The sequence below is a fragment of the Aythya fuligula genome, chromosome 3, assembly GCF_009819795.1.
Source record: "Aythya fuligula isolate bAytFul2 chromosome 3, bAytFul2.pri, whole genome shotgun sequence".
NCBI classification, from domain to species: Eukaryota; Metazoa; Chordata; class Aves; order Anseriformes; family Anatidae; genus Aythya; species Aythya fuligula.
In genome coordinates, this window is record NC_045561.1 from 28,343,188 (window position 1) to 28,365,641 (window position 22,454).

Genomic DNA, 22,454 nt, shown 5'->3' on the forward strand with positions numbered 1-22,454 from the left:
AACAGAGGAGGAACTGTGAGAATAAAAGAAATACTTAGAAAAAAATGAGATGGAAGGGGAAGGGACAATGAAGATACACTGGGTAGATAGCCATTTGCATTGATACGGCAGATAAGAACAAAAACGACCTAAGACAATAAAACACCCATAATCTAAAATGCATGATTGAGTTAAATCAACATTAACAAGGTAGTAGAATTACAAGCAAAGCTCAAGCCCCTGGGAATGAGGAAAAAGTGTCTTAATCCTGTATGCCCTCAGGCATACTTTGTTATTTTAGTATGTCCAAAGTTTGTCACTACATTATTGTCCATTTTTGTTTCAGAGATGGACCACTTACCAATGAATGCCGTGACTTTTGGATTGATGATCCCACTTGGCAGAAGATGGAAGTCATACTCCACAGAATCCACAACAACTGTATGCCCTGCATTATTGCCTCCCTGAGGGAAAAAAAAAAAAAGTATTAATAGTTCTTGATACGGAAGACAAATGAAGACACAGTACAGACAGGGAATAAACTCGTTCCACCTCCAACTCCGCAGCTTTCATTTTGCTGCTGATAAAAGATCTACATGAAATCTTCCTCACCCAGGCAATCTGCTCAACTTGGTTTGTCAAACTTGACAATTTTCACATGAATATTGTCATAGAGATTTTTGGATGGTATCGTGGTTCATAAAGGTGCTTTGGAGTACGATGTTTCTAGAAGTTATCGGACAGACCCATAAACATTCTAGAATGTGCAAACGTTCCTAAAAGCATTCAACTGTTTTTTTTGCTTCCTATTACATTTAGGAAAAAGTAAGTATTAAAAGTCAAACTGCAACCCTAGCAAAGAAAAACAATACCTAAAACCAGTTAAACTGGGTATGAGAAGCCATTAGGGAGGATGCATGCTGCGGGTTGACAACGTGCATGCTTCTTGTTCTGAATTCATGGTTCTGTCTTTTGCTGATTGTTTTTCACAGAAAAACATTCCAAGCTGACTAGTTCACTCTATACCTCCTCAGCTGGTACACGGTATTTGTATCTGAAGTCTGCTGTTAAGCAGTGAGTCTAAAGGTACCTAAGATAACTGTGGTTTTTCCAAGTTACAGGAGACCACTTGTACCAACTAGCACTCAGCGTTCCTACCTTTTTTCATTACCATGAAGCATGAGAGTATTAAGAGATTTATTAAACTGCGAAATAACATCCAAAACACAAAAGGAGCCTGTGTCCAAGTCTCAAAGAGGGTCAGGATAGGCTTATGAAACTAACAAAGATTACAAAATAGTTACCGAATATCCCCTGTTCCCATTTGCTGTGCTTTTGAAAATAAGCTTACACTCTCGTGACCAAATCATTTGTGCAAGACAAGGTTACACACAAAACAGTCCTGTTTGCCGTAACCACAGGAATATTTACAGGCATTTTACACATAAAATGCTTTGTTCAAGAAAAGACAATGGAAAGACGTAATATTCCAAGCCTTTTTTCAGTACAAGACAAACTGAAGAAAGGCGTTATATGAAAAGAAGAAATATGAAATATTAAGCCATGGAATTATAAGCCTGAAATATTTCACAGTAGTTTATCACAGAAGATCTTTTCTAAACAACGGACTCAAAAGCTATTCACTACTTCTGCAACATTCAAAAAGCATGAAAATAATACAAAAAGCCATTCATCCGACGCTACAAAAAACAAATATTCTTAACCCTCAAACCTCTCTGCAAGTATATAAACACATGCTGTGAGTAAATGTTATCTCAGTGAGGTCAGCAATGAAACTTCTTACTATTTCAGCATTATTTGAGGACTTACACCAGTCCCATCTCCTTTGGGAACAGAAGGATGCCTTACAAACTCACACAAAGTTGAGATGAATTTGTAACATGTTACAGAGTTTTCCCATTTGGTAAGCAGTACCTTGAAGTGGTGAAGATTTCTGGACACGGATGGCTTTCCCTGAAAGTGATCTGACTTAACCACAGAAAGCCAAATTTTGCATTCACGACATATGAAACATATTAGTTGTATAAACAAAGCAAGTCATCCAAGGTTATTCTTTTAAGAAAATAATGAAACATTGGCCAGCCTGCTCGAGTAGGGTGTTCAGGAGGGAGACACAGAGCTTGTAAATCATCAGAACATAGCTGCTGGGTTTTGGTGGTGTCCAGACTTTTCCCTTGCACTGCCGAATGACGTCAAGATACACAGAGGTGTGTTGTTTCTGTGCTTGTTTAAAAATACCCTGACATAGTGGCTGACAGAATTAAAATGGTATTTTACCCTTTAAACCCTGAACTACGTGTACAGCACAGCTCATACTTCATCAAGAAGCAAGCTGGTTACCCACGTTATATAAACTTTACCATCTTTGTTATTAGCAGCTGTGCTTTAAGGGATTTTGGTAGAAACTAAAGCAAAAAACCTCAGCACTGTGGTGAATCACCACTTGACTACACTCTTAGGCCATGCTCAAGGTTTCCTAATGCTTGTTTTCAGCTTATACTCAAATTTCAGTCCCAGAATGCAGTTGTATTATGATAATGCCCGCAGCATGAAAAGATTTGATCCCAGAAGTGCTGTTGTTATCAGCTGCCTGGTAGAACAATTGCTAGGTAGGACTGTCTGGTCAGTCCACACCCTGCTTTGGGCATCATTCCATAAAACTGTTTCACTTCTTTCAAATTTTTTTTCATTTCAAACTGTGTATTAGGAGAACACTACAAAAGCAGCATTCAATTAATTGAGTCTTCAAAACATTGATTTACAGGTAAGCCCTAACCTAACACAGAAGAGCAAGTGTACAGTTACACAGTTAGGAATTGTATATTAAGAGAATAATTCACACTACACTCCATGTGAAGTACTAGTAAAGTACACCCGTGCTCACATTGCACACAGCCGTGATAAACACTTCTAATTACAAACACTTGAACTCAGAGTTTGAGTGGCAGGGGGGTTGCTGAGTTTTGGGTTTGGTGTGTTCAGGATTTTCCTTGGCGGAAGTTCCCCTACCCCTGACTCCCAACCCAGAAACTGCTGGTAACACCAACATCTTCACAACTATTGCCTCTGGGATTAATTCAAGGTAGAAACTGATGAAGTCACTTCTGGCATCAGTCCTTTCCATCCCTATTTCTCTCCTCCTCCCTCACCATGCTAATCCAAAAGGGATCCGTTAGATCATTCAAGCTAACACTCCTCTGATTAAAGTATTTAAACATTAATGAAGTACTCCTAACTGGGTTTAACTAATAGTGAAAATAAATTATACGGTTTATGCCCAAATAAATTTCAGTACATTGTATAAGGCTCTTGCCAGAGGGAAATAAAGACACAGAAGTTACTTCTTGAGGTTGGCAATACTTTCTGATTAACTGCGTACAGTGTCTGTCTACCATAACTCGGTAACCTGAGTTCCCAAACTGGGAGAATTTTCTCCCAGCCACGTGAAATCTGGAACACCTACCTTGGGCCGACACAGACAGAGAAAGACCAGAAGGTGTTCCTGCTCTGTGTGGACCACACCACGTGCACATGGCAGCAGCTCCTTTACCCTTCCTCCTTGCACAACAGCATGGTTCCTTCAGCTGAGCCAGGCAGAAGCACCACAGCCAGCGTACTCACCCACTGGGGCACGGCAACCCTGGCTTTAGCTACCGATAGGAAAGGGCTGAGGAGAGGAAAAAATGACTTCTTATACATGGGAGGCACAAGTAAGGCACCAGCAGCACTCTGAGCATCGAACTTAACGGGGATGCTTCCCTCCCATTCTGCAGAAAGGTGGCACTGGGAGCCCCTCTGGAAGCTGGGACACAGGCTGTGGAGAAGGTCAGGCAGCCAAGGCACGGTTGGCTTTGCCAGAGTAAAGAAAGAATATGATGTGGATATATATAAAAAAAAAAAAAATGACAGAGAATAGAGAATCAAGAAAAAATAGTGTGACATACTGAGGGAACATCTAACAGAGACTGAAATATCTGTCTAGGTTACTACTAGGCTACTCAGGTAAGAATATAAGCGATCTTCTCCCTGACATCCTAATAAAGCTGAGATCTTTATTTATTTATCTCCATCAATGCACAGCACTGCGAATTTTTGGCATACTCTGAAGTTTCCAAAATTTGATTTTCAGAAGTCAGCAGTCTTCTTAGCACTGTATTTTGAGGAAGGCTAATGAAAAGATAAAAGCATTCAGTTCATTTGTCCTCACATTACTTTTCCCCCTACTCCTTTCCTTACCCTATTTTTCCCCCTCACATCTTTTAACTCACACTGTTTGGAACGGCTCTTCTCTTCTCTTATTACAGATTCATCGGTGCTGAAAGGATCAGCCCTTTCAGCAAGCAGCCCAAAGCTTTACCAAATTACAATGTTAAATTGCATCTCAAATAGGATTTCCTCAACTTTTCAACCGCTATGAGCACGGACTTTGCATTACAGTTTTGCCCTTTCTTAATCTTTGACTTTTCCTTGTAGTCCATACCTGGTAGCACCGCTGCTCCCCAAGGCTGGCTTCAGGACTGGTTTGCAGTTTTCCAGTTGCTGCCAGCACTTCTGTGAGCAGTTCCAGCAGGAACTGCCACCAGGTGACACCGATCTTTTGTGCTGAGAATGGGGGGGGAAACACGAGCTTGCTCAGAAAGAAACGTGAACTGAACACCTCTTTTTTCCCCAACAACATGTTTGACCAGCTCACACAGCCGTGAAGATAAGGATCAGAGAAACAGCTCTTTAATCATAGCTTTAATGTAAAAACCAAAAGCAAAACAAACAAAAGCATCCTCAGCTATGAAAGCTCCTTATTAGTATTCCTTAAAGAGTATGGTTTTTAAACTTCTGTGTACATCCAGCTCAAAAGGGTGCCAATTGGATCAGAAAAGAGAAGTTTCTATTTATTTGGAGATGCAGAGCAAAAGTCATGAACAAGCATCAACCTACTCATTTCAGTGTATGGATTTAGTCTGAGGTCTTTTTAGTTTGATGCCGTTGGATGAACAACTTAAAATCCTACTGAGAACCAGCAGCCTTTTTTTTTTCCCTTTTGTGATAATATGACTATTAAATTATGCTATTATTTTAGAGTATTTTATGTCATTAAGTAGAAATGGAATAGTGAACATCAGATTAGGCTTAAGATCACTATCCAATCTATAATATTTAAGCAAAACCTGTTGTTGTAAGATAACTAATTGCGTAAGCTTTTTAAAAAGGCATTATTCCAATGTCACTAGCGCAGTATGCTTAAATCACCTGCTTGAAAAAGCTTCTGATCCCTGGCCACCAGCTGGTAATCCTGAAATATCCAAGCTATTCAGCATGGAGAACAGCTAAGTATACAGGAATCTGATGGAAAGGTGCACACTAATAGACAAATTATCACACCAGTACAGTTGGAATGACAGCAGTCACGGTCCCAAAACCCCTTATTTACCTCCCTTCCAGAAACCTTGCTCCAAAAAACAAAAAAACAATTCTTCTGAATTATTACTTTCAGAGCAGTACACTGCCCAGAGAGATTCAAAAACAAAACAAAAAAAAAGGGGGGGTGGGGGGAAGAAGGGAGTGCCTCCAACCTGCTGAAGAAGATTAAGTAGCCTAAAAATCCTTCTCAGTGTAAGCACCACACCCACGAATCTGCATCCAGGTATTCCACATCGATAAGCTGGTCGGTGCTACGCACCAAGCCAGACGCTGCTATGAATGTACCTCTCTCCTGGCCAACCCAAACAGGATCGGTCACACGTGCACAGAGGGGGCATACGATAGCAAAGGCAGCTACATGCATTGTACATCTGGGAGCCATTTGATAAACATGCTTAGGTAACACCCTGTTTGCACTCGTGTTATATGCCTGGAGATACTAGTTTTGCAGGGAAAGGTCGTTATCTGCTAGCTGACATTCTACTGGAAACAATCCTGAGTTTTCAGTAAATCAAACAAGTGACTGCCGCCAGCCAAAAACCACTTTTTAGGGACTGGAAGGCAGTACTTGCTGCAAGCAGCACACACACAGCAGTACCAGTGCAGCATCACGATCAAGATAGCAACACTACAAAATACACTGAGGATAAATCAACAGTATCAGAGAGGACTACATTTCAAACACACTGACTGAACTGTATTTCTATTAGGACACCTATGGCAATTTTAAGGTAAATTATTTCAGCATTCCCCCTGCCTACGCAAAGTGGCTTGTTTTCTCATACATTCTAGCTACAGTTTTTAAATGCCTTAACTAGTAGTTAAAATATTTGGGGTAAAGAACTAGACAGAGTTTGGAATAATATTGTATAAGTACCTGACTACAGCTTCATGATTTTTCCTTACTCTGAAGGCTAAAACCAACTTTCAGGACACCTCAAAAGGCATGTTCTAGAACCAAACCAGTAGACTTAAATGAACATACAAACAATCTCTAAGCAAAACAGCCTGCTCACTGTGAGCCTTCCTCTAGGGCAAGAGCTCCTCAGCTCCTCATGCTCCATCCACACACAACAGCTTCCAGACGTACAAAGCACGGAGAAGGAGCTCTCATAATAATATCCAACATTTTTTTCCCCTGGAATTGCATTGCTGTACTGGCCAGCAGATCCCAAGGAATTAAACTGATATTTCTTGTATGTTGAGCTGATTCACTCGACAAAGAAGGACCGATTATTTGGGAGAGAGTTATTAGAAGATAATCTAACAAAGTTAATTTAACAAAGCAGCAATGACTTATATCTGCCTTCAGAAAGTCTAATTGACAACTGCTTCACCAGTCTCTGCATCGTGACCTTTAGTGTCAGGATTGAAGAGATTTCCTCTTAGACACAGCAATTATTTTCTTGTTAAATTAAGATAATGCAAGAAAGTTCATTAGCTAAGACTCCAGGTTTACTGTGCTTTATCAACCACTACCAAAACTCAGCTAAAGAAATACTGAATTTGAAATAAATGTCAGTTTGTTGGGGTGTTCATTTCTGGCTTTTGGTTGCTTGTTTGCTAAATATGCAGGTACAAACACAGTGTTTCCTAAGAAGTCATTATTTAGCTTTCCATAAATATATTTCAACAATAATAGTAATATTCACCAAGGACATAACAAAATTAAACGGAAACAATAATATAACTTATTTGGTGTCAACTGCAGCCATCAGTGAGCATCTTTTAGGTTGGATATTAGGCAGAATTTCTTTACCAAAAGGGTTGTGAGGCATTGGAATGGGCTGCCCAGGGAGGTGGTTGAATCACCATCCCTGGAGGCCTTTAAAAGACGTTTAGATGTAGAGCTTAGGGATATGGGTTAGTGGAGGACTGGTTAGTGTTAGGTCAGAAGTTGACTCTGTGATCTTGGAGGTCTCTTCCAACCTAGATGATTCTGTGATTCTGTCTGCTAACTTAAGAGCTCCTCTGAAGCCAGGTGAAGCCAGCCACTGAGGAAGCACAGAATCACATTTTCTGAGACGACTCTGGAAATGATATAAAGCCATATTTGAAGGCTTACAGGAAAATCCTGACGTAGAACTTTCCTCTGATGAGCTTGCTCAGGGAAGTCCCTTGCACCTGGCTTTACAGCCAATCTCGCTGATTTACCCGAAAACCATCCACAGGACTTCACTGCTTGTCCTTCCAGCTTATGAAAAGCAACTCCATTTTCCTAGTACATGGATTCTTCTAGGAAAAATGTACACACGTACTCTGTCACTCACTGAAGACCCTCACTCCAAGGATTAAGAGGCTCATTCTAGCTTTACATACTTTTTTCCTTTTTTCTTTTAAGTGCAGCCTAACAGGAAACATTAATGTACCAACCCAGATAACCAGCAAAACCAAAAAGGAAAGCGGTGTTGCTTGTTCACAAACTGAAAGCAAAATATGATTTCTCTTAGAAAAAAAAAAAAAAAAAAGATTTTTAAAGCCTTGGTGTTGAGCACCAAGGATAAAAGGAAATTTATGCTATGTGCACTAGCCAAGGAAGTCTAAGCTTACGTGTACGGCATGTTCAGTATACACAAGGAGAATACGCGCTGCAGGAATACAGAAAAAAATATAACATTTTTAAAACTGAGATGGAGGAACAATGGCATGTCCTTCCCCACGTTAGATCTATATAAATTCAAAATACGCATTTAATTTCCAGCACATATCTTCATAAGTCAAAGCAGCCCAGACATTGGTACAGTAACCAGAGCACTTCAGCCTGCTACGAGCAGATGAGGACAGGAGAGCAGTTCTCGATGCCTCACCAACACCAGCACCCTCAGAACTGCCTGGCCCACATTACTGCAACTTCACCTAACAGCTGAAGTACGTAGAGAAAAAAAGATTTATTAAAAAAGCAGACTGAAATTACTATTAAAATCATAATGTGAATAGCTCTCTGTACCGACATTAAACTCAGAATTATTTAAAGCAGCCCTAAAATACCACGATACGCACTACAGAGACCCCAAAAGCCTATGATGACAATCAGTGGCTTTTCTTATGACATGGTAATGCCAAAAATAGGATGCCCCCAGGTAGAGCAAAGAAGTCTTTCAAGTTATCTCCTCTAGAACATAAATTAGTTGTCTACTTTAAAGCGATGTTATCTTATGCCTCCATTAAGAAAGAAGTCATACGCCCCCTCGAGCTCTCCCTGTTGGAGGGGTGTGTACACACACAAGCTTATTTTTTTATTTTTTTAACAGTTGACTTTTATCACCACCACATTCCAGCAGTAATTTTCACCTTGGGGCAACCGCTGTTGTTTTTGAGCTAGTAATGCAAGTGACTGCCAAGTCGGGCAAGAAGCAAGTCAATGTTGTTTTGGCATCATATGGTTGTAAACACTTTCATTTAACTCTTAGATGGAAAGCCAAACATAGATTCAAAGAAAGGATACTACCACTACTAACAATATACTTTTTTTTTTTTTTCCCTTCCTGCCACAATCAGCTTCTTGGAATCTTGAGAACACCTCTAGAAAGCTGATCAGAGGCTGTCTCATCCTTAACCTCCACTACATACCCTCACATAACATAACTGGCAATCACTAAGCTGTTTGCTTCTCATTTCAAACCATATTGCCAAAAAACTAGCTTCAGCTTCAGGTTGCCAACCACACCTCCACCAAGGCGCAGATAACAAATTCACTGCCTCACATCTCTGATGTTTGTGATTAATTTCTTGCCTCTTTACCCCCTCCCCAAAAAAATGAATGCGTGGTTATCAAACTGTAGTACATAACCTACTCCTGGATTTCAATATAAACAACATTCAGCATCTGGCAATTATCTTTGTTGGTATTTATGCCAATCAACTCATGTTTGTAAGAGCTGAACCTAGTTCAAGGAGCCATCACGTTACATGCTTAACTTTTCAACTTCCTGAAAGTTTGGCCAGACTTCAGAAATCTTTGAATGTGTAGTACAAGAACTAGTGCATCAGAACAAGATCAAGAGTGTGGTTTGAGGCAAATATGACAGCCTACACACAGCCTTATTTGTTAGAAGAAAACAGGCAACTGTTTGAAAGAAAACATTAATTTTACTGAAGTCCAGCCCAGGTTTCTTTCACTCACCTCAGAAAACTCTGTATGTTTCTCTGTGTTGACAGAGCCAGCTCTGAGGAACTGCTACAGGAGCATGGTCTTTGGAAAGGTTCTTCAGAACTAGCTTCAGCTTGGTTTCACCTGATTTGCCAAACCCTATATTGTTGCAATGCCTTACATGTACTAAGTAGGGAACAGATTTTATTACGCTAATCTTCATTCAAGTCCAGAATAAAGGCCAATCTATCCCTAAGAGATAAAAGAGACCTAGTGAGGCAGGCTGATACGGAACAAGAAAAATGCTGAAAGCACAGTCCAGTGCTATGCTGCTTCAGTGCACAAAAAAAAAAAAAAAAGTTTGCTACATCTCACAGCAACAGAGTTAAAAAGGGATACAAGAAACAAAAAGCGACTTTGGGAATACACGTATTTGAAATTTCACTAAGCTGCTACAGAGCACTGCATCTGAACCGACCAAATGAAAACAGCGAGATGTAACAACAGCAAGAGGGACAGAGCAGTAAGCAACCAGCAGCTCCAGGTGCAATTTGTTCCCTTGTACTGTTAAGATCTCCTGCTAATGGCACAAGCTTTATGAATGGGGAAATGGGGTTTCAGCTGCCCTCCTGTGTGAAACTGACAGGGTTTCAGCGCTTGCCACAACCAGGGGTCACCTGCCAGGGATGCTCCAAGCGGGTCGGTGCAGCGTGTGACTCACTCATGCGGCAGGCTCATCCTGCTGACCTCTCTCCTCACCAGCACGCACCACTGGCACGCTGCTGGCCGCTGCAAGGTCCACAGGCGCACCCAGAGCTTCAGCTGGACACCACGTATCGAACGCCTGACCAGCTGAAAAAGCAGCAGCTGCTATAGATAGCTATCGATCCTGCTATTCGCAGCCCCGCGCGGCCTGACTGAAACACCTCTTCAGATGAGTTTTTAGGAAAAGGTGGGTTTGGTGGATGGAAAACACAAAGATTCCTTTTTTTTTTTTTTTTTGAAATGGATATATGCAGACAAGTGATGCAGAGGCATTAGGTCTGAGGCCTTAAGCAGCTGTCAACTGATCAGCGGCAACCGCTTAAACCCAAGAACCTGCCCGCTGACAACTTCTCTCCCGTTGCATTGTAATTGCCGTGCATCAACTGATGAGCAGGGGCATTACCACACAAACTTCTCTGAGGGAGGATTAAGAATCCACACACTGCAGTAACTGCACATTAGTGGTCCGGGGGTAAGAAGTGTGTGACCCCACAGCACGCAGAGCAACGATGGGGAACTACCAGGCAGCAAGCACTGAGATCAGCAGAGGAGACGTGGTAAGAAGCTGCAACTCTGTTCTGCAGTAGTAGTAAGGCGTATGACAGGACTGAAGGAGCAGAAAAATAAGATCCTTTAGCATAACAAGCATAGCTTTATAATAATTTAAGACTTCAAAATCCTATTTACCTGTGTGAATTACGTGCTCCGAATAAATCGGGTACCTCCAGTACTATGAAAAGACAGCGACCAACAAGTCTGCTGATGAAAGGGGTGAATGAGAACTGAACCATGCAGTGAAGACAGCATGGGGTTTTTTTGCTGTATCATACACACTGGTACATGGGGCAGGAGTATTAATATTAGAGATACAGTATATTTTTGTACTATCTTTGTTTTGATAAAATGATTACCTAAAATCATTTGCTTGCATCAATTTGCCATTCCCATATCCATTAACAAATGAAATTTTAGTAATTAAATTCCCTTATTCGGTTCCACTTTGAAATGTAGGAATCAGAACAAGAAATGTTTTCCTTTAACTTTCCATTACTCGTGGAATTGATAAAAATACAACGTATGCTTTTAGAAATTGCCAGGTTTGAGAGCAGAAAGGCTAACTGCTTACTAACAGGAACCTATGTCAATAAAAAAAAAAAAAGCAGCACGGTTTTTCTGGCAACTTCTCCTGAATCTCAAACCGTTCTTGCTCTATTCTACTGTCTGGACCGTGATTTATGTGATACCAGGTAAACAGACTTTGCTCTGCAAGCCACTGAAGCCCAAATGTAGTTTAAGTGTAGAAGTCTCACAGATGTATTTGCTTTATCAAAAGCATCATTTTACCAGATACCTCTTAGAAGTAAATTAAGACCAATTCAAGCATAACAGTGGAAGAACCAGCACATACTATGCCTATCGCGTAGACACGTCGCAGCCGCTGGACACAAATTGAGCTTGGTCTGCAAGGTCAGATGTTGCTGAAGCCACAATACTAATTTTGATAAATGCAAGTCTGTCTCCTGACAAGGAAATCCCATATTCTTTCTCTGAGCACAAGGGTACTCTCAACAACCTCCAAACCTAAGATAAAATAAGTTTGGGGATGCTGTCTGGAAGAAGTACAGCCATAATACAGCTTATGACCTGGTTTGCCTACTTGTACCTCTTCCAGATGCCACAGTCAGCCAGCCAAACAAATGACTGAAGAAGCCATTAGGACACCTGAGAGTTAGGAGACAAGAGGGTACAGCCACTGATTTCAGAGTACAACTTCTTGCAATGCCTTTCTTTACAGGTGTTGTAAGAGTAAACAGTAAACAATTGTCAGTTGTTGGTCAGGACTGTTTTTATGGGCTGTGTCTGCACAGAACCAGGCACAACTGGAAAACCACACCAGAGTTCCCAGAATTTCAATGCAAATATCATGCAATTTTCTAAGACATCTTAAGCTCTGCTACAACTTCAGGGAAATAGTTGTATTTCCAAGTATATTGGATGTATTTCCAATGTATTGATGTATTTCCAAGTGTATTTTCAAGTCCTTCAGGGAAATAGTTGTATTAACACACTTTCCATAGGGAAGTATTTGGTCTCATCCACAGGTACTCTAGCAACCCTGTGACACGGTAAACAGAAAGAACCATCTTAGAATGAACAGAGTATAACAGTGAAATAAGAATCAGAAGTATGGACTGCAGAAAGCCACAAGTACCAAGGGGCAGGCAGAGTTGCAATCTTTCTTTATGGACTTGTACTGATATGAAAAGCACAAGAGTCATTTTCACACTCTTGCCTACCAGTGGTAACAAAACCACCAGGGGTATTCTTGCACAACACAGAGCAAGATAACTTAACAGCTCAGTGCCACCGGAAGAGAATATTCTTATTTTCCCTCCCATTCTAAGATAAGGTCCTTTGTGCTTACCTTGTCCAGGGTTCCTCTTTGCATTAGGCTCTTCTGAGCCAAGTAAACTCAGTTTTGTTTACTAAAACAGTAGAAAGTAAACCCAACCTGGAAAAATAGTTCCCAGCCATTTTGGTGAGTTAAACCAACTTAGTAGAAGCAGTCAAGTGCAAGAGTGAGCACATGGGAGGAGGCCAAGAGCACAGGAGGCCCACCAACAGGAAACGGAAGAAAGGAGGGTGGAAAGAAAAAAAACTCTCTTTCCTTGCAGCAGCAGCAATAAGCAGTTAGAAATGGCAGGACTGGCCATGAACCTCAAGCCTGAGATAACATCACAGCTTTGCCCTTTCCTCGATTCGCCTGAGCTGGGCGGGAAGGAGTAAGAAACGAGTTGCATCCCCGGCGCTGCAGGGCAGCCAGCCTGCCTCCCGCACGCCCTGGCGCCGTGTGGGCACTCACCTGGGCGCCTCCATCTTCTGGGGCCAAGCCGAGCCACCACGCTCGCTGACCCTCGCCCCAGGCAGCCCTGCCACAGCACCACGTCCCGCTTTGTTTCTCCTGCAGCAAGGTACGTGAGGGAAAAGCCATTCATTCGCACAGCCGGCTGCCTGCGGGCGCGTCCCTGTGCTGCCAAATTAAAGTCTCCCAAGTCCAAGTTCGTGCTTCACCGGCTGCGGAGCGGGGCCGCTCCCGGCGGTGCTGCCGCGAGCCCCGCTCCGCGCTCACACAGCGAGGCTCGGCCGAGCCCCGCGTGCCGCAGGCGGCGCGGCTGCCGTGCGGCCAGCGGCAGGAGGACACGCGGCACATGGCCGCTGCTGCCCGGGGGACCGGCCGCAAACAGCCGCCCCCGCGGCCGGCCACACTCGCTGCTTCGGCGGGGGGCTGCGGGAAGGCTTCATAGAGGCAGACAAAGGGCGGGCGGCGGCAGCGCCCCGGGCACGCTGCTCCTGCCGCCCGCGGCGCCTCGGGGAGACAAAGGGGCCCCGGGGCACCGCCGGGCCGCGTCCCCCCCCCGCTCCCTTCCCGTCCCGTCCCCTCCCCGGTCCCCTCCTCACCTGGCACCTGCAGACGATGTCGGCGTCCTGCGCCAGCAGGTCCACCACCTTGCCCTTGCCCTCGTCGCCCCACTGCGCGCCCAGCACCACCGTCACCTTGTTGCCGAGGGGCCGGGCGGCGCTCCCCCCGTTGGGCACGGCGGCCGCCGGGGCTCCCTGCTCCGCCATGGCCCGCGCTGCCCCCTCCGGCTCCGGCTGCGGCTCCGCTCCCGGTCCCGGCTGCGGCTGCCGCGGGGCTCCGGGCACATGCGGCAGCGGCAGCGCGCGGCGGCCCCGCTTCCCCCGCCTCCTCCCGGCCGCGCCGCGGTGCCGCTGCCGCATCCAGGCGCCGCCGGCCCCCGCCCCGCCGCTCCCCGCCCTCCCCCGCCGGAGGAGGCCCGGCCCGCCCCGCGCCCCCGGGGAACAGCGAGGCCGCCGCCGCCGCCGCGGGCGGCTTTTGTCCGTCCCTGCCGCCCTCCCCGTTCCCCCAGCCCGCCCGCCGCTTCTCCCGCGCCTCGCAGCGCGGACTACATTACCCAGCGCGCCCCGCGGCAAGCCCCTCGCAGAGCGCCGCGCGGGGCCGCGCGCGGGGCGTGCCGGGGGTTGTAGGCCGCGCGGGCAGCACCTGTGGCGGGGCGGGGGGGTGGCGGCTGCCCCACGCGGCCGCGGCCGTGGCCGTTAGGGGCTGTGGGGCGGGCGGAGGGGCCCGGCGCTGCCCCCGCTGCCGCCATGGCCGGAGGGTGAAGCCCCGCCGTGAGGGGCTCCTGGCCGCGGCTCGTAGCAACGCGCTCGGGCTGGGGCCTGGTGGCGGCCGGTTCCCCTCATGGCCCCCCGGGCACGGCGCAGACCTGGCCCCGCACCTCCGCTCCTTTTGCTCCGCAAAGCCCGCCCGCGTGAATGTCAGACCCGCAAATAAATGTTTTGGGTATACCACGGCGTCGTGTGTGTGTTTAATTCTGCACGCTTAATGGTGAAGTAGCCAGGGGCTATACGTGAGAAGCCATTTTCTCCAGAGCCACCAGAACATGGCCCCCAGCTTCCTCCTGAGAAGAAAACGAGAATGGAAAAAACCCATAGCAGGGAAATGCCCTCATCATGCATACTTGAGGGTTTAGGAGTGGAACTGGTGCCTCAGAGGCTGTTTCATTCTTTCCTCTTTCACAGAATCAACACCCCTAGGGGGAAGATTTTTTTTGTAAAGTAGCTATTAAAAAGGCAGAAGTCTGAATGATGTAATTATTGCTAAGATGAGCTATTCAGAAACCTGAGTCACTGAGCAGTCACAGTCTGGGAGTTGGAATCGGGTTTTTAGTTGCTTCTTTGCACCTTCAGGCTTGCTCTAATCAAGAATTAGAAGAGTTATAAAAGTCATCAGAGTAAAGTTTAACTATGTCTTCTAAAGCTAGAGAGATATAAAACAGAAGATTAAGTTTAAAGTTGACTGTATAAAGTTGACTGAAAACATGAACAAAAAAAATCTAAATCCTGAATGTCATTGCAAAGAGGTGCTATGGCAAAGCAGTCAGCAGTTCTGTACAAAGATGTTGAGCAATTGCGAACGATACACGAGGCAATTGTTTATATTCACTTCTCAGAGTAAATGGTCCCCTAAGCACTTGGTATAGTCCATAGTATTGATAGTTTTGGCTGCTTGTGCTAAAAAACATAGACATGATAAATCACTGGACAGGGATCGTGGGAAGTCACTAAAAAGCACAAGGAGCTGCTGAAGTCTCTCCAGTTCTGCTGACACAAAGGCAACTTTTGTTCCAGTGCAGTCACTTTGAAAGAAGAAACTGAGGCTGTACATCATGTCATGACTCCCCACAAAGTGGTCTTGATTTATTTTTTACGATATGATTTTCCAGTGTAGCTGAATGATACTAAAGCCTCACCATTGCCAACACAAACATTCCCTTGAATCTCAAAATAAATTTGAGCCTGTCAGGGTAGTGTTCTAGTAACGTGGTGTTAATGTAATCATAGAATAGTTAAGGTTGAAACAGACCTCCAAGATCATCTGGTCCAACCATCCCCCTACCACCGCTGTCACCCACTAAACCGTGTCCCTAAGCACCACGTCCAACCTTTGCTTAAACACTCCCAGGGACAGTGACTCCACCACCTTCCTGGGCAACCCATTCTAATGCCTGACTGCTCTTCCTGAAAAGAAATTCCTCCTAATTTCTAACCCAAACCTTGCTTGTAATGCTACTTTTCAAAGAGGTCTCAGACACATAGTATCGTTGCACTGTTATTTTTATTTTGGCATAGGAGAGTTCTGAAATGTGTGGTCTTGTATGTTCTCTTGGTAGGTATAGAAACAAAGAAGAAAACTATGAACTCTTTACTTCCAGAAAACCTGTAAGTGTTTAATGGAGATCAAGCAAATCAGTACTGATTGGTACAGCATGATTTAGAGCTTTTAGTTACAGATCCATCATGTTTAGTTAGTATATATCTATCATTCCCCCACCTACTTTTCTTTGCAAAATAAATGAATACTTTTCATTCTAATACTGTAAAAGATGCTAAATGTTCTTTATTCACAAACTACTTATAGTATAGTTCTAGAAAATATTAACTCTTGACTAAAGTACGAAAACAACTGGTATCTAAAGCCCCTTATCAAAAATAGGCATTTGTTGTAGCATAAGTAAAAGGTTAGAATAACACAGTGCAGAAATTCTCTGTTGCACTTATTTTGTTTTTTTTTCACTATGAGCAAGAGAACCAGTAAGTGCATGCAATGTTACGGTAATGTTTTTTTCTTCTAATATGGAGGGAATCCATTCACTTTTTTTTTTTTTTCTTTTTTTCTTTTTTTATAGTTCAGCAAACTGAATCTGCTCAGGTGAGCATTTAGAGTTGACAGTAAGTTGCAAGAGTTTGTGTTCAACAAATAAAGGAATGCGATTGCCCGTTCTGGCATTAGCAAGTTTGGGATTGACTTTGTAAAACTGAATACACAGTACAAGTGTACATTGATAAAGCTTAGGGTTCATCATCTTCTGAATTGTTCAATGCTTTTTAGTTTTTTTTTTTTTATTATTTTTTTATTATTTATGTTTATCACAAATTTGACCACAATTTGGATACACTCAGGATTTCCATATTACAGTCATTTCCTGCAATAAACTTCAAGAGGCTCAGACAGGAACTTTTATAAATTAACACAGACCAGATGCAGCATGAGATAATTTCTGCATTTCATTCAGATGAGTTGAAGAGATATGTGGAATGTTTACATCTGTATGATTTAATTATTCTGATGGAGTACCCCACATCGGTGAAGTAACCCGCATACTCTGATATGTTTTTTTGTTTTTTTGTTTTTTTTTTTTTTTGTTTTTTTTTTTAAGTATCACAGATAAGTTTACCTAAATTGTTTGGAGCTGAATTTAAGATAGAATTTCAGTAGTTCATAAAATCCAAGATGAGCATGAATAAAGGAAAAATGCTGTAAAAGAGCCAAGAATGTCAGGTGGACTATTAGCTAATGCTCAGCATGGCTGATGGGTCATAAAGTGTTATTTCTCCGTCCTTACTAATACTTCTTAATTGTGTTGAAGGACAACTGAAGGATGTTAATACTTTTCTGATACTGTTTTCCCTACTGAAAGCAGTTTCTGAGTTTCAGGAAAATTATAGACTGAAGAGATAAATAGCTCCTGGCAATGAAATTGTCAGGGTATCTGGTACAAGTTTTTTGTTAAATCTAGTTCTGTTTGTGACAGTGATGTAATACTCAGATATTTAACACCCAGGTCTTACCTGTGCTAGAATAGTGGTTGTGGAAAAGAAGTCCATGGGCCATGGTTAGCTAATCTGTAGGTGTCCCACAGAACTACGTGAATTTAGGATTTAGAACTATGTGAATAGGATTTAGATCTAGAACTAACATTAATCATATTAAGTCATGAACATTTTTAATAAAATGAAAGTTTATTTAACCTCCTAATTATTTGCACCAACTTTGTAGTATTTTCCTACTTTAAATTTGTTATTATGAGGTAGAGTGCCTCACAAAAAAAATTGGGTGTTGATAGTGCCACAGTGCAAAAAAGCCTTAAGAATTACTGTGCCAGACAAGGTTGGCATCTTTAGCACTCCAGACTCTTCAAAATGCTGTCACTGTACCTTTTAAGAACAAGAACTGATTATACAGTAAGGACATACATAATTTAATTTGAACAATGTGCTTAATGTAATTGATCCCTGCCTGTTGATTTTTTAATTATTTATTCAAATTAAAAAAATCTTTAAGTATTTTTGTTAAATTCATTAATCTTTTTATCATGATAAAAACTGGATTAAGAACGTTATAAAGCAATACCTGTACATGTTCTCATAATTGTTACCTTTGTACACACAACAAGTGTTTTCAGCCCTTTGGTTAGGTATATCTAGATTATGAAATAACTTCATTTACTAAGTGGGAATTTCCTGATGCATGCACTACAGAAGATAAAAAGTAAGAATTTAAAAAATGAGAAACATCACCACAATAAGCAAGACTTTGAATTCAGTGAGAGAATAATTAAGACAATACAGTATACTTTTGAAATTTCATTGGTACTTTATAGAGGTGGGTTTTTTCCATGCTTTTTACATTTTACACGTTTTTTACATTTCTTTTTTACAAAGAAGGTAGCAGCTGACAGGGCTGGATATGTACAGGAAAATAAAATAACTGTTTTTTGTTCTTTGAAAAGATTTAAAGCTAGATCCTTTGCTTGGAAATAAGTTTTGTGAATTATGATTTGCAAAGACAAACATTTTATGTAATAATACTAAAGAAAATAAGTGAAGAAGTTTTAAGCGAGTTCTTCAAATCTGCATGCTCCATTTTTCCCTGAGAGAATGGCAAATGAATCGCTGTCATTACAGAGCAGAAGTAAAAATCGACATTTTGTACAGATGATGTTTTGGGACAAGATGGATGAGAATAAACTGGTTAATGGGATGAAATGTGACCTTAAAGACAGGCAATCAGGGTGTGCAGGCTGCTGGAATGTCCCATACCATACCTCATGCTTAGAGAGCTCAAGGATAGGGAAGTGTGCCCTGGCAGTTGGCTCTGATTAGGGGGCTTGTTTATTCAGCTGTTGAGAGAGGGCAGTCTTGTAGTTCTTAATTTCCTCAGTGTCACTCTGATACTGTACAGTAACTAGGTTGTCTCACATACAAGAAAGGAAAGGGTTAGCCAAAAGCTTAATAAATATTTCATATGCTTTTAGGCTCAAGTTTCTCTCACATTCTCTTTTTTTTTTTTTTTTTTAATTTTGTACAAAGAACTTCTAAGTAATGTCCTACAAATACAATTTTTCAATCTTAGAGATCTAGATTGTCTGTCATCCAAATACTGAACTGCTAGACTGTATTGTCTGTTTAATAGAAACATGGGGTTTGTTTCTTGCATAGACTTTTGAAGAGGACTCTTAAATCCTAAATTCTCATGATTTAATCTAGTTACATTCTCAGACACATGTATCTGTTTTTAAGTATCGTGTTATGTATAGTGTTTATTTTTATTTATAAAAAAAAATCAGTTAACCAAAAACACTGAACCATCAGTTTTCTTGGACTTATAGAATAAAACCAAAAGACTGAAGTAAGCTGTGAAAATAAATTGTGAAAAAAATTGTGTTTTGTGTACCATTGTGTAAAATTGTGTACCATTATGTACTTGGTGATGGTTTGGATGCGGATGTCTCTCATTGCATCCATAGTCTCTTGTGAAATGGAGCTCCAGAACTGAACATGCTGTTTATAAAATAACCTCTCTTCCAAGTAAGAACAGAGTTTAACAAGTATTGTGATGCTTCATTAGCTTGCAAGCTTAGTCAATGAATTCTGAGATTGCTGGTAGCCCTTTTTATTTTATTAAAATACTAAATATTTTACACTTATGCTTCTAACATCCAGTTCCTCTGCTTGCTCTAGAAGCCTACCTGCATGTTGTATCTTCTCTGGTGAGGCAACTGTTTATCATATAATAGCAAAAAACCTCAGCTTTCTCACAATAGTTCTTGTAATGGCCACTGAGTGTTTTTATACCAAATTCTGTCGTATGATTACACTTTTTTTAAAAAAAGGGGACAATTTTAACAGATTTTAATCTTAAATTAAATGAGATAAGAAACCACTGTACAGGCATTATTCAATTTCTTACTGAGATCATAAGAATTCTTGATTCTTAAATGGATTCGTAATAACGGTTATTTTCTGCCTGTTAAACTGGAATGGCACAGATCATGTGGATATTGTCACAGATTGCCTTCATGTTTACAAAAAAAAAAAAAAAAAAAAAAAACAAACAAACAAAAAAACCTTTGCAATTTGACTAATTGGGATTTTTTCAGTATTTAGTAAAGAATGTAATTGGTGTTTTGGGTGACCATCCATACCTGGAGGTCTTCAAGGAAGGTGCAGATGTAGAACTTCGTAGCATGGTCTAGTGGTGGACTTGTTAGTACTGGGTTAAAGGTTGGACTAGATCATCTTAGAGGTCTTTTCCAATGTGAATGATTCTATGAAATCACTCTTATTTTTATTTTTCTCCTACCAGATGGGATTGCTGCAAATTATTTCATGAATGTCGAAACTAATTGTTCCCTACTCATTTATGTTCTCTCTCCCACTCCCCTTGTGCAGTGCAAAACCTTAATTCCCTCTCATGTATGTTTCACCTCACTTTTTCTGTCTCAATAAACCTTACCTATGGGTTTGAGCACTCTTCACCCTTTAATATTTCCCTTCCCTCACAGTATTTCTTGAGCCATTACAGAATAGCTTTCAGTTGCTCAAGTTTTCAAATACTGGGTGAACAAGAGGTAGCAAATGCTGTGACCTAACCTACGTATGTGACAATAGGGTTTAGGACTGTGAGTTTCCGAGCATGCTTGTACATTTATAAATAGTCTCACTGAATTCAGTTGGGCTATTCATAAATCAAAACTTCTTTTGTAAGTAACAGAGCACTGTATAGATGCATATATCACTATAAGTGAAACATAAACCCATAGCACTAGGAAAATGGTGTATCAAGCAAAGCATGCTGCTGTCTTTGAGACTTTGAGGATAAAGGGCAGTATTTGCCTGCTTCTTATCATTCTAATTGTTTCACATGGTACTTAATGACAGCTTCACAAATAAATATTTTTTTTCTATAAAAAGTTTTTTTCTATGTGAATATTTTTGGAAATATATTAATATTTACTAGCAGGGATAATATTTTTAATGAACTGTTTGAAGAAATGAAAAATATGTTAGTTTGGAAGTTGTGAATTTTGGATCATGTTGGGTAGTGTGGAAATATATGTGTCTGTGTTCACACGTGCAATTAATTGAAAACTATTTTTTCTACATTGAATTAAAATTCACAGAAGGGGAAAAGAGAAGCTTTTGCACTTAGTGCAGGTTTGAAAATGAAGGACACTGATGTGTGGATTCAGATGTGGCTCTGCTCAAAAATGCAGCCAGCCGTTGCCTGGGGTCAATCAGCATTTCAAGACAGAATTGCAGAAGGCAGCTAATGAGCAACAGACTACGAAGAAAAGGGGGGGGTTATTCACCTTGATATACAGACTTGGGAGGATGTGTGTCCAACAGGTCTGAAGGTTACAGAAGATGAAAGCAGAGAGATTTTGGTTGCAGGGGCAGTGTTTGGTTTCCTTTGTTTCTATAGGAGGAAAAAAACCAACAAACAAACATATAATGCTAGTCAGGAGTATTTTAAATGGCATATATTTGCTTATGAAATAAGTATAAAAGTCCTGTTTCTGTAAACATAGTAGAAATAAACAGCAATAGCTTTATTTTCAGTTCTTGAACCCCTCTGGTAACTCCTGTGTAATGCAAAGCATCATTTGCTTGCTGTCAAAGCCAAAAAGGAGCACTTGATTGCTATTTTTGTTTTCCTTTGCTAGAAGCAATGCACCGAGTACAGTTTCTAAATGTAAACAAAATGTGATAGACAAGAAGTCAAAGACAGCAATAGCAGCAATCTCTCTTATCCTCTCTTTTATCCTGAAAGAACTGTTCATCACACTTTTTTCTTCTTATACGTATATCAGTCACACTAGTTAGAGCTACTTGTGCCTCTCATCTGGATTATTTTTTTTGTAAATGTGAAGATAATTGGTAGATTGATAACATTTTACTCAAGTAATTAATAACGCATTATAATAATTAATAAATAATCAATGTTTCCATATTATGAACTCTGATCCTTGTCTACAGTGTTTTTGTGTTTTTTTGGTTTTTTGTTTTTTTCTTAAACTGATGAAAGAATTCCTGACCTCTTTTGAAGGCAACGAATGTCTTAGCATTGCCTTCATGGGAAGTAACGTTTCATCCAGGATGTTTAGTGGGGTTTGATCTCATGCAGTCCTAATTCTATTGTATTTCTGACATCAAAGATACAGCAGTTCCCTTGCCTCTCCTCAAGTTGCAGCCCTTGGACCTTACCCATTCCAACTGCAGTAAGAAAGAGTTCAGAAGACTCAGAGGCCCTGTTTCTAAGGCAAGTAGCACTTTGCTCTCTGTCATGTCATTACAAAGACACATCTCCTGTATTGGAAAGGGGAGTGGTTCAGTGCACAACACAGGGCCTCCACAATGCACTCTGATACAGCAGGTATCCTTCCATGCGATCTGCTTAATCTGAGAACTTTAAATAGGATGAACTTCAGCAGAAGACAGGTGTTCTCTAAACAGTATGTATATTTGGTAAGAGAGA

At 41.6% G+C, this 22,454-nt stretch overlaps 1 protein-coding gene and 1 long non-coding RNA gene across 2 annotated transcripts in view; one reads left to right on the forward strand and one right to left on the reverse strand.

The window, feature by feature from the left end:
• ADSS2 (adenylosuccinate synthase 2) overlaps positions 1–14,002 on the reverse strand; it is a 35,356-nt gene extending 21,354 nt beyond the window's left edge. Inside the window, exons 1-2 of the mRNA XM_032184835.1 lie at positions 13,733–14,002; positions 341–443 (exon numbers count right to left, since the gene is read on the reverse strand). Coding sequence (XP_032040726.1) covers positions 341–443; positions 13,733–13,900 — 271 coding nt within the window. The 5' untranslated portion in view covers positions 13,901–14,002. The remainder of the gene's footprint in view (positions 1–340; positions 444–13,732) is intronic.
• Positions 14,003–16,035: 2,033 nt separating this feature from the next.
• On the forward strand, positions 16,036–22,185 carry LOC116487702. The gene is made up of 3 exons (XR_004253093.1): positions 16,036–16,075; positions 16,543–16,565; positions 22,135–22,185. It is a non-coding gene; the product is annotated as an uncharacterized LOC116487702 (long non-coding RNA).
• Positions 22,186–22,454: the final 269 nt, after the last annotated feature.